Raw genomic sequence first — 13,012 nt, 5'->3', positions numbered from 1 at the left:
TGTGTTAAATGTTCCACTGATGTATTTGCTATGCTTGGGTTGCCAGATCTGCAAAAACCCTCCACCTCAGAGGCAGTACTGAGGATACACACGGACACACACACACACACACACAAACAAACACACACACACACACAAACGAACAAACATACATACATATACACACACACACACACACACACACACACAAACAAACAACACACACACAAACACACAGGCACACAAACAAACAAACAAACAAACACACACACAAGAAAATTAATTATAGGGTGTGTGTGTGTGTCTGTGTGTGTGAGTATGTGTAAAGTAAATGAATGATAGGGCATGTGTGTGTGTGTGTATGTTATGTGTATGTGCTTGTGTCTGTGTGTGTTTGTGTGTGTGTCTGTGTGTGTGTGTGTGTGTGTATGTGTGTGTGTGAAACTGACTCACCGCGTCTCCCTCTTGCCCCGCTGTGCCGTTCAGAGGTGGAGAAACTTCCACCTCCACGCTGGAGCTATTCGGGAGGTTCTTATCTAAAATAAACACACCACACTGTTAGAGCACAGTCACCTGCAGGAAGTGTGTGTGTGTGTGTGTGTGTGGAAATAAGTCAGGACAGGACATCAAAGAAAGTGTGCGTGAATGGCGGCGTGCCATTTGAGTTGCGTTAAGATGCTAATATGGTAATGTGGCTCTGTTAGCATAATTGCTGTGTGGGAATAAGAGTGTGTGTGTGTGTGTGTGTGTGTGCACTTTGATCAGGATGAAAAGAGATCAGATGGAAAGGAAAAAAGCAGATTATATAATTAAAAAAATTGAAGGATTATTATAATATTTTGCTTAGCAAACCAGCGCGGCTAGCATCATTTTACCGTGCTAATTAATGCTAACTATGGCTAGTTTAGATTTAAAAGGGCTAACTCTGAGAAAAAAGGTACAGATAACGTCCCACTTGAGGGAAAGTGATCCGTTAGCTAGAGCTAACAGAATACAAGTAGTAACACAATATCGCCAAAATATGTGCTAATCGATGCTAATGCTAAACGCTAATATTCGTATCTAGCAATGGAGCAGGGAATGCTAGCATGTTAGCGTCTCTGTGTGGATGTGAGGTAGGTGTGAATACAATGGTTAGCATCATTTGCACCATAAATAGATAGATAGATAGATAGATAGATAGATAGATAGATAGATAGATAGATAGATAGATAGATAGATAGATAGATAGATAGATAGATGAATGAATAAATAGATAAACAAACAAATAAATAAATTGAGTTTGTTTTTAATGCTAGTTATGGAATCTTGCGGTTTAAACTTACCAGCCACTCCGTTAGCATCTTCCACTTGGCATTTCTTTTTGGCAATTTTGTGAAGGATGGACGCTTTCTCACGGAACTTTCCTGAAAGATGAAGGAAGTTGTTTAGAGCGGAGGTGTTTTTAGCTAATCGTATCAGTCATGCTAATATACTACTTAGCTTGCTAACATGTTTAGATAAATGTCGAATGGAAGTAAAGTTAGCATGATAACTAGTGCTCCCTAAAGGCTGTAGGGTGTGTTAGCATTAATGGATGAGCGTGTGTGTCCGAGTGTTAGCGTGTTCGCATCACACACACACACACAAACACACACACACAAACACACACACACATGCACCGTGATTCTCGATAACGCCCTGATTAACACTCCATGACCTTCCTGACAAGATCATTAGCTCCAGCTGGCTCTCGGCCCATCAGGCTGCACGTAGCCATCAGCGGTGGTCCAGACCGGCTAATCTAACCCCTACAGATGTGCACATCTGCATCACATGACCTTCTGGGGGTCAGTGAGCTCGGGTGATGAAGCCCTCAGGCTACAGATGCTCTGGTTCATGACAAACATTGTGCGTAAACTTTGCTCAGAATCCTGCAGTTCGGGGACCATAGTGGGCGGGGCTAAGGGTGGATTCTGATGATCGCTTTACGAGTTCTCGGTGTTATGAGGAGACTGTTTATAACTACTGTATAAAGCAGACTGTTATTAATGTTATTATAAATGTTATTAATGTTGTTATTATTAAGGTAAATAAGGTAAATATAACTGTTATGTTATTACAAACATTATTTATGTTCTTATACATGTTACTAATGCTACTATAAATGCTAATAATGTTATTATGAACGTCACTGACAATTATGTTTTTTATAAACGTCAATGATGTTCTAATTGTTATTAATGTCATTATAATCATGTTATTATTCATGTTCTTAGTGTTATATATGTTATTATAGACGTTAATAATATTATTAGACGTGTTATTAATGTTATTATAGACATTACTGATGTCAATATAAAAATGTTATGAATGTTACTGTAAACATTAATCATGTTATTATACATGTTATTAATGTTAATATAAACATTATTAATGTTAATATAGACATTAATAATGTTATATGACATTTTGTTAATGCTATTGTAAATGTTATTAATGTTATTGTAAATGTTATTCATGTTAATATAAATGTTATTAATGTTATTAAAAATGTTAGTCATGTTATTGTACATGTTATGAAATTAATATAGACATTAATAATGTTATTATACGTTATTACAGATATTAATACTGTCATTATACATGTTATTAATGCTGATATAGACATTATATATGTCATTATCAATGTTATTCATGTTAATATACAGGTTATTAATGTTATTATAAACATTTGTCATTTTATTATACGTTATTAATGTTAATATAGACATTTATAATGTTATTAGACATTTTATTAATGTTATAAATGTTATTAATGTTAATATAGATGTTATTAATGTTATCATAAATGTTATTAATGTTAATATAGACATTATTAATGTTAATAAAGATGTTATTATTTTTATTATACATGTTATTAATGTTATAAATGTCATTGTAGACATTAATACTGTTATTATACATGTTATTAATGTTATTATAAACATTAATCATGTTATTTTTATTTTTATTTATTTATTTTTTATGCAGGAGTGGTTCTTTCGTAATGTCCCTGCATAACCTTCCTAAAACTCCTTAAAGTTGCTGCTCATCCTGATCTCTGTCACTGCGCTAAAGCGCTAAAGCCACGACTTACGATTACTTTAAGTAGCGATACGTAACGTAACGAAACATCCTCGCGGCATCTGCTGTATCCTGTGTTAATGAAGTCAATCAGACACACAGTGCAGCTCCATCATCATGTTACCGCTAAACCAGGAAGAACAAACTTCTGCACTTCCACGACTGTTACGAAGCGCAGACGCCCGAAACGTCTTCTGTAAACGTGACTTTTATATGTCTATATACAGGTTTTTTATTAGTATCTGAAGTGTCAGAGTGCATGAGCTGTTAGTGTAGCTGTTACCATGGAAACAATGACATATTAAAATAAAGCTAGCAGAACTACGGGATCTAACCAATCACATTACGACACACCGATTGGCTGAAGTAAAGTCACATGATCTTTAACGTTAGCGTTAAAGACTTTTGAAGTGTTCTTTTTGGCTAGTCATGTTTTCCGTAACAATTCGCATGTTCTCGTCTCTCCATATAAACCCTGAGCGTTTCCCGGTTCACTCTTCAGTAGCGGAATTGGACCCGAGACTCGGCAGACGACATCAAACGAGAAGCTGAGAACGCGAGAGCAAATAAAAAGGCGAGATGTGATTAAAAATCCTCCCTCTTTCCTCCGTGTGGAAAATTAGCAGGTGAAATGATGCTCTATTATGCAACATCAAAGAGAGTGAGGAGACTGAAGAGAGTGCAGCCATGAGGACCGAGCTAAAATTAGACCCCGGCGTCAGGTCTTTCTCTCCGACATCAGAGGAGCCGCACAAGCCGATTTGTCACCGCACTGGACGTGATGACCGTCTAACCCGTCCATCCTCAAAGAGACTAAAGCAATTCAGCTGTAACCAGACATCCCAGAAGTGCTATTATTGGTTTAGAGAGAGAGAGAGAGAGAGAGAAAGGGAGAGAGAAAGAAGGAGAGAGAGAGGAGAGAAAGGGGGGGGGTGTAGATAGAGCAAAAGAGAGAGAAATGGAGAGAAATTGGGAGAAAACGAGAGAGAGAGGAGAGAAGGAGATAGAGAGAGAGAAAAAGAAAGAGAGAGAGAGAAAGGGAGAGAAAAGGAGAGATAAAGAAAGGGAGAGGGAGGAGAGAAGGAGATAGAGAGAGGGAAAGAGAGAGAGAGAGAGAAAGAAGGAGAAATATAAAGAGAAAGAAAGAAGGAGAAAGAGAAAGATGAGAAAGAAAGAAAGAAAGAAAGAAAGAAAGAAAGAAAGAAAGAAAGAAAGAAAAAAAGAAAGAAAGAAAGGGGGAGAGAGAGAGGGAGAGGTGGGAGGGGAGCTCATTACATTAGCTGTATGTTGCTGCTATTCCAAAACTCCTCCCAGAGTGACTCACACTATTCCGCACATCAGCTTTGTGATGAATGTGTGTGTGTGTGAGTGTGTGTGAGTGTGTGAGTGTGTGTGTGCGTGTGAGTGTGTGTGTGAGTGTGTGTGAGTGTGTGTGAGTTTAATAGCTTCTAAATATGAACATGGTCGTGTTCTCAGGTTTTTAGTGGACAGGAGCAGAAACACCGACAAGATGCTGAAAGAATCCGAGCGACTGTGATGGAGGTGCAGGATGCTCAGGGGGGTAGGGGGGTGGGGGTTTGAGGTTTGAGGTTTGGGACGGAGGGATAAAAGAGAAAAGAAAGAAAAAAGAATAAAAATGAAATTATCATACACGAATACACGATTTGCACTTATGTTAGTGAAATCCCACCAAGAGAGGCCGTCAAAGCAGGAGCGTGAAAACAACACACACACACACACACACACATACACACACACACATACACACACATACACACACATACACACATACACACGATGAGGGAAGAGGTGAGCAAGCAAGATGAGCATGGAGGATGAATTGCATGTGGAAAGAAAGGATCTTACCTTCTTCGGTCATTGAGTGATAATATTTTAGCTTGCCATAAGTCCCCAGCTCTATAACATCACACACAGAGACAAGTGTAAGGCAACACACACACACACACACACACAAAGAGGTGAAGGTGAGCATGACAGAGCGATGCAGCGTGCATGGAAAATCTCTCTCCTTAACCCAGTCTCACTAACATAAGTGCAAAACAGGGAGAATAACAACACAGAGATGTGTAACACACACACACACACGCTCTCTCTTTTGGAATGTCAGTATCATCTATAATGATGAAGAGAACAGAAATCCATCACCTCAAATCTGGGACTTTAACAGCAGCTTTAACTGCAGTTCAGGCAGATTCACGCGTTACCATGTTCAATGTGATGCTAGTTTTAGCCTGTTTTAGCCTTTGTGATGTAATTAGATTGTGTTTTAGCATTTCAACCAAATATTAACAGTGTAGAATTAAATACTCACAGTGTAAAATAAAATACTCACAGTGTAAAATGAAATACACACACTGTAAAGTAAAATACTCACTCTGTAAAGTAAAATACTCACTTTGTAAAATAAAATACTCACAGTGTAAAATAAAATACTCACAGTGTAAAATAAAATACTCACAGTGTAAAATGAAATACACACACTGTAAAGTAAAATACTCGCTCTGTAAAGTACAATACTCGCACTCTAAAATAAAATACTCACACTGTAAAGTAAAATACTCACAGTGTAAAATAAAATACTCACACTGTAAAATAAAATACTCACAGTGTAAAATAAAATACTCACACTGTAAAATAAAATACTCGCTCTGTAAAGTAAAATACTCACTTTGTAAAATAAAATACTCACAGTGTAAAATAAAATACTCGCTCTATAAAATAAAACACTCAGTCTGTAAAGTAAAATACTCGCTCTGTAAAGTAAAATACTTACACTGTAAAATAAAATATTCACAGTGTAAAATAAAATACTCACACTGTAAAATGAAATACACGCTCTGTAAAGTACAATACTCGCACTCTAAAATAAAATACACACACTGTAAAGTAAAATACTCACACTGTAAAATAAAACACTCACAGAGTAAAGCAAAATACTCACTGTAAAATGAAATACATGCACTGTAAAATAAAATACTCACAGTGTAAAATAAAATACTCACACTGTAAAGTAAAATACTCGCTCTGTAAAGTAAAATACTCGCTCTGTAAAGTACAATACTCGCTCTGTAAAATAAAATACTCGCTCTGTAAAGTAAAATACTCGCTCTGTAAAGTACAATACTCACTTTGTAAAATAAAATACTCGCACTGTAAAATAAAACACTCGCACTGTAAAATAAAATACTCACAGTGTAAAATAAAATACTCGCTCTGTAAAATGAAATACTCACACTGTAAAATAAAATACTCACAGTGTAAAATAAAATATTCGCACTGTAAAATAAAATACTCGCTCTGTAAAGTAAAATACTCACTCTGTAAAATAAAATACTCGCTCTGTAAAGTAAAATACTCGCTCTGTAAAATAAAATACTCGCTCTGTAAAGTACAATATTCACTCTGTAAAGTACAATACTTGCTCTGTAAAATAAAATACTCGCTCTGTAAAGTAAAATACTCGCTCTGTAAAATAAAATAAATACTCGCTCTGTAAAATAAAATACTTGCTCTGTAAAATAAAATACTCACACTGTAAAATAAAATACTCACTCTGTAAAGTACAATACTTGCTCTGTAAAATAAAATACTCACAGTGTAAAATAAAATACTCGCTCTGTAAAGTAAAATACTCGCTCTATAAAGTACAATACTTGCTCTGTAAAATAAAATACTCGCTCTGTAAAGTAAAATACTCGCTCTGTAAAATAAAATACTCACACTGTAAAATAAAATACTCGCTCTGTAAAGTAAAATACTCACTCTGTAAAATAAAATACTCGCTCTGTAAAATAAAATACTCACACTGTAAAATAAAATACTCGCTCTGTAAAGTAAAATACTCGCTCTGTAAAATAAAATACTCGCTCTGTAAAATAAAATACTCACTCTGTAAAGTACAATACTTGCTCTGTAAAATAAAATACTCACAGTGTAAAATAAAATACTCGCTCTGTAAAGTAAAATACTCGCTCTGTAAAGTACAATACTTGCTCTGTAAAATAAAATACTCACACTGTAAAATAAAATACTCGCTCTGTAAAGTAAAATACTCACAGTGTAAAATAAAATACTCACACTGTAAAATAAAATACTTGCTCTGTAAAGTAAAATACTCGCTCTGTAAAATAAAATACTCACACTGTAAAATAAAATACTCGCTCTGTAAAGTAAAATACTCACTCTGTAAAATAAAATACTCGCTCTGTAAAATAAAATACTCGCTCTGTAAAATAAAATACTCACACTGTAAAATAAAATACTCGCTCTGTAAATTCAAATACTCGCTCTGTAAAATAAAATACTCACACTGTAAAATAAAATACTCGCTCTGTAAAGTAAAATACTCACAGTGTAAAATAAAATACTCACACTGTAAAATAAAATACTCGCTCTGTAAAGTAAAATACTCGCTCTGTAAAGTAAAATACTCGCTCTGTAAAGTACAATACTCGCTCTGTAAAATAAAATACTCGCTCTGTAAAATAAAATACTCACACTGTAAAATAAAATACTCGCTCTGTAAAATAAAATACTCGCTCTGTAAAATAAAATACTCACACTGTAAAATAAAATACTCGCTCTGTAAAATAAAATACTCACTCTGTAAAATAAAATACTCGCTCTGTAAAATAAAATACTCGCTCTGTAAATTCAAATACTCGCTCTGTAAAGTAAAATACTCACTCTGTAAAGTACAATACTCGCTCTGTAAAGTGAAATACTCGCTCTGTAAAATAAAATACTCACTCTGTAAAATAAAATACTCGCTCTGTAAAATAAAATACTCGCTCTGTAAAATAAAATACTCGCTCTGTAAAGTAAAATACTCGCTCTGTAAAGTACAATACTCGCTCTGTAAAGTAAAATACTCACACTGTAAAATAAAATACTCGCTCTGTAAAGTAAAATACTCGCTCTGTAAAATAAAATACTCGCTCTGTAAAATAAAATACTCGCTCTGTAAAATAAAATACTCACACTGTAAAATAAAATACTCGCTCTGTAAAATAAAATACTCACTCTGTAAAATAAAATACTCGCTCTGTAAAATAAAATACTCGCTCTGTAAAATAAAATACTCGCTCTGTAAAATAAAATACTCGCTCTGTAAAGTAAAATACTCGCTCTGTAAAGTACAATACTCGCTCTGTAAAGTAAAATACTCACACTGTAAAATAAAATACTCGCTCTGTAAAGTAAAATACTCACTCTGTAAAATAAAATACTCGCTCTGTAAAGTAAAATACTCGCTCTGTAAAATACAATACTCGCTCTGTAAAGTAAAATACTCGCTCTGTAAAGTAAAATACTCGCTCTGTAAAGTACAATACTCGCTCTGTAAAGTAAAATACTCGCTCTGTAAAATAAAATACTCGCTCTGTAAAGTACAATATTCACTCTGTAAAGTACAATACTTGCTCTGTAAAATAAAATACTCGCTCTGTAAAGTAAAATACTCGCTCTGTAAAATAAAATAAATACTCGCTCTGTAAAATAAAATACTTGCTCTGTAAAATAAAATACTCACACTGTAAAATAAAATACTCACTCTGTAAAGTACAATACTTGCTCTGTAAAATAAAATACTCACAGTGTAAAATAAAATACTCGCTCTGTAAAGTAAAATACTCGCTCTATAAAGTACAATACTTGCTCTGTAAAATAAAATACTCGCTCTGTAAAGTAAAATACTCGCTCTGTAAAATAAAATACTCACACTGTAAAATAAAATACTCGCTCTGTAAAGTAAAATACTCACTCTGTAAAATAAAATACTCGCTCTGTAAAATAAAATACTCACACTGTAAAATAAAATACTCGCTCTGTAAAGTAAAATACTCGCTCTGTAAAATAAAATACTCGCTCTGTAAAATAAAATACTCACTCTGTAAAGTACAATACTTGCTCTGTAAAATAAAATACTCACAGTGTAAAATAAAATACTCGCTCTGTAAAGTAAAATACTCGCTCTGTAAAGTACAATACTTGCTCTGTAAAATAAAATACTCACACTGTAAAATAAAATACTCGCTCTGTAAAGTAAAATACTCACAGTGTAAAATAAAATACTCACACTGTAAAATAAAATACTCGCTCTGTAAAGTAAAATACTCGCTCTGTAAAATAAAATACTCACACTGTAAAATAAAATACTCGCTCTGTAAAGTAAAATACTCACTCTGTAAAATAAAATACTCGCTCTGTAAAATAAAATACTCGCTCTGTAAAATAAAATACTCACACTGTAAAATAAAATACTCGCTCTGTAAATTCAAATACTCGCTCTGTAAAATAAAATACTCACACTGTAAAATAAAATACTCGCTCTGTAAAGTAAAATACTCACAGTGTAAAATAAAATACTCACACTGTAAAATAAAATACTCGCTCTGTAAAGTAAAATACTCGCTCTGTAAAGTAAAATACTCGCTCTGTAAAATAAAATACTCGCTCTGTAAAATAAAATACTCGCTCTGTAAAATAAAATACTCGCTCTGTAAAATAAAATACTCGCTCTGTAAAATAAAATACTCGCTCTGTAAAGTAAAATACTCGCTCTGTAAAGTACAATACTCGCTCTGTAAAGTAAAATACTCACACTGTAAAATAAAATACTCGCTCTGTAAAGTAAAATACTCACTCTGTAAAATAAAATACTCGCTCTGTAAAATAAAATACTCGCTCTGTAAAGTAAAATACTCGCTCTGTAAAGTAAAATACTCGCTCTGTAAAGTAAAATACTCGCTCTGTAAAGTACAATACTCGCTCTGTAAAGTAAAATACTCGCTCTGTAAAATAAAATACTCGCTCTGTAAAATAAAATACTCACACTGTAAAATAAAATACTCGCTCTGTAAAATAAAATACTCACACTGTAAAATAAAATACTCGCTCTGTAAAATAAAATACTCACTCTGTAAAATAAAATACTCACACTGTAAAATAAAATACTCGCTCTGTAAATTCAAATACTCGCTCTGTAAAGTAAAATACTCGCTCTGTAAAGTACAATACTCGCTCTGTAAAGTGAAATACTCGCTCTGTAAAATAAAATACTCACTCTGTAAAATAAAATACTCGCTCTGTAAAATAAAATACTCGCTCTGTAAAGTAAAATACTCGCTCTGTAAAGTACAATACTCGCTCTGTAAAGTAAAATACTCGCTCTGTAAAGTAAAATACTCACTCTGTAAAATAAAATACTCGCTCTGTAAAGTAAAATACTCGCTCTGTAAAATACAATACTCGCTCTGTAAAGTAAAATACTCGCTCTGTAAAATAAAATACTTGCTCTGTAAAGTAAAATACTCGCTCTGTAAAGTACAATACTTGCTCTGTAAAATAAAATACTCACAGTGTAAAATAAAATACTCACAGTGTAAAATAAAATACTCGCTCTGTAAAGTAAAATACTCGCTCTGTAAAGTACAATACTTGCTCTGTAAAATAAAATACTCACACTGTAAAATAAAATATTCGCTCTGTAAAGTAAGTGGAATTTTGAATCTCTCTAACATGATAATTCATGTTTACTATGATGCTAGTTAATGTTTTTGCTTGTTCACTGTAATGCTAGTTACTGTTTTATGTCTTTAGCAAAAAGCTAATTCATGTTTCATCCTGTTTACTATGATGCTAGTTACAGTTTCTACTTTTTTACTATAACCCTAGTTAATGTTTTAGCATTCTAACAAAATAATGTGTGCACTGTAAAGATAGAGCCTGGTTACTATAATGCTAGTTACACTTATATTGGTTTAGCAGAATGCTAATTCAGGTTTAGTTTTGTTTACTATGACGCTAAGTACTGTTTTTGCCTGTGTGGTATCATGCAAGTTCATGTTTTAGCATGTTAATAAAGTAATCAGTGCTATAATGTTAGCGTAGATTTGAGCCTGGATACAGTAATGCTAGTTTTTGCTTCATGAGTCTGTTTTAATACTAAAACACTTCTATTTTAAATTTAATATAATGCTAATTCATAATTGCTGTTGTTTATGATTATTCTGTTTAAAATGATGTGAGTTCAATGCTACTTCTTGTTTTAGCTTGTTAATATAATGCTAGTTTATGTTCAAGCTGTTTAGCATAATGCTCTTACAGGTGTTTTCACCTGTTATCCAGTAAACTGTGCTCTGTAACGCTAGGCAGATTATTACTACAGTGCTAGTTAATGTCATGTCTTTAGTTTTTTTGCTAATTCATATTGAATCCTATTTACTGCAATGCTAGTTACTGTTTTTATATTTTTAGAATAATTTGAGTCCATGTTTCAGCTTGTTTAGTGTTATGCTAGCTCATGGTTTAGCCTGTTTACTCTGATACTAATTCATGTTTTAGCATATAGTTTACTCCAGGTCTAGTTAGCATGTTGTCCTGGTTGGCGTAATGCTAGTTCCTGATGACTTTAACCTGTTTCACATTTTATTTAGTGCACTGTTATGCTAGTTTTGATTTTAGCCTGTATGTTTGCTACAGCAGCGGGTAACATCTTGGTTAGGATGCCCTGCAATGTCACCTTCAGCTCAGAAATCGTTCAGACGTCCAATATTTTGTTTACTCTCAGATTTTTAGCGATCAAAATCCAAATGTAACATGATCTGATCACAAAGCAAAAAAAATAAAATACCAAGGCTAATGTTATTAGCTGTGTATAGATATGGACCTCTGCCAGACAGACTGGCTAAACTCCCAGGCTGCTCACAGATCATAAATAACTCAGGCAGCGAGAGTCTTCAGGACTGTGCAATAACATTATCAGGCTAAAAGGCAGTGAGGTGAATGCATAAGGAGAAAGGCTACAGGCTAATCGGCTACATAAATATAATGTAGATAAAGCTAGCGTCTGCCTGGCTGAGGGCTAATTTCCATAATGTAGCACAGTGAGAATCAACTGTCTGGGAGCCAACGCCTTTTCTGACAAGATGGCCAACTTTTCCGATCTCCTTATTCCAGTTTCGCTTACTTGCTGTGTCTCGGGGAATCTTAGCTCTAGCTAACGTTACATGTTCTGAGCATAAGGTTAGGAAATGTATCAACTAGCCAGAGATCATTTTATGTATTCTTTTATTCTGCTTGCTATGTGGTCAGTTTTGTGTACTGTTACGCTATTTCCTGCTTTAGCTGTAATTCATTATTAGCCAGTTTACTGTTATGTTAGTTCATCATTTAGCCTGTTTCCTTTAATGCTAGTTCATCATTTAGCCTATTTACTGTTATGCTAGTTCATCTTTTAGCCTATTTACTGTTATACTAGTTCATCTTTTAGCCGATTTACTGTTATGTTAGTTCATCTTTTAGCCAGTTTACTGTTTTGCTAGTTCATCATTTACCCTGTTTACCGCTATGCTAGTTCATCTTTTAGCCGATTTACTGTTAAGCTAGTTCATCTTTTAGCCTGTTTCCTTTTATGCTAGTTCATCATTTAGCTTAGTTACTGTTATGCTAGTTTATCTGTTAGCATGTTTACTGTACACTAGTGACAGAAGCCTGGATAGCTCAGTCGGTAGAGCATCAGACTTTTAATCTGAGGGTCCAGGGTTCAAGTCCCTGTTCGGGCGAATACTCTTTAAAGATCAGGGTTCAAGGCCCTTTACTCCCCTCTGCTTCAGGGACACTGTATCATGGCTGACCCTGCGCTCTGACCACAACTTCTAAAGATGGGATGTGCAAGAAGAGAATTTTACTGTGCTGTAATGTGTATGTGACAAATAAAACCTTCTTTTGTTAGCCTGTAACTGTTCATCTTTTAGCTTCTTTACCATTATGCTAGTTCATAGTTTAACCTGTTTACTGTTACGCTAGTTCATCTTTTAGCCTGTTTTCTGTTTTGCTAGTTCATCATTTACCCTGTTTACCGCTATGCTAGTTCATCTTTTAGCTGATTTACTATTATGCTAGTTCA

At 34.1% G+C, this 13,012-nt stretch overlaps 1 protein-coding gene and 1 non-coding gene across 11 annotated transcripts in view; one reads left to right on the top strand and one right to left on the bottom strand.

Moving 5' to 3' along the window:
* LOC131349177 (sodium/potassium/calcium exchanger 2-like) overlaps nt 1–13,012 on the bottom strand; it is a 65,689-nt gene that overhangs the window by 18,100 nt on the left and 34,577 nt on the right. For 6 of the 10 annotated variants that reach the window (XR_009204046.1, XR_009204045.1, XM_058384610.1 and 3 more), the window contains 3 exons: nt 4,951–5,001; nt 1,305–1,385; nt 433–515 (listed from right to left, as the gene is read on the bottom strand). Coding sequence is in view for 8 of the 10 variants with exons in the window: in XM_058384610.1 (XP_058240593.1) it covers nt 433–515; nt 1,305–1,385; nt 4,951–5,001 (215 nt within the window). In the remaining 2 variants the exon portion in view is untranslated. The remainder of the gene's footprint in view (nt 1–432; nt 516–1,304; nt 1,386–4,950; nt 5,002–13,012) is intronic. The other 4 variants (XM_058384613.1, XM_058384616.1, XM_058384617.1 and 1 more) reach the window with 1 other exon arrangement.
* On the top strand, nt 12,596–12,668 carry trnak-uuu (transfer RNA lysine (anticodon UUU)). The gene has a single exon. It is a non-coding gene; the product is annotated as a tRNA-Lys (tRNA).

The sequence above is a fragment of the Hemibagrus wyckioides genome, linkage group LG29, assembly GCF_019097595.1.
Source record: "Hemibagrus wyckioides isolate EC202008001 linkage group LG29, SWU_Hwy_1.0, whole genome shotgun sequence".
Classification (NCBI taxonomy): domain Eukaryota; kingdom Metazoa; phylum Chordata; class Actinopteri; order Siluriformes; family Bagridae; genus Hemibagrus; species Hemibagrus wyckioides.
This window is presented reverse-complemented; position numbering and strand designations above follow the sequence as displayed.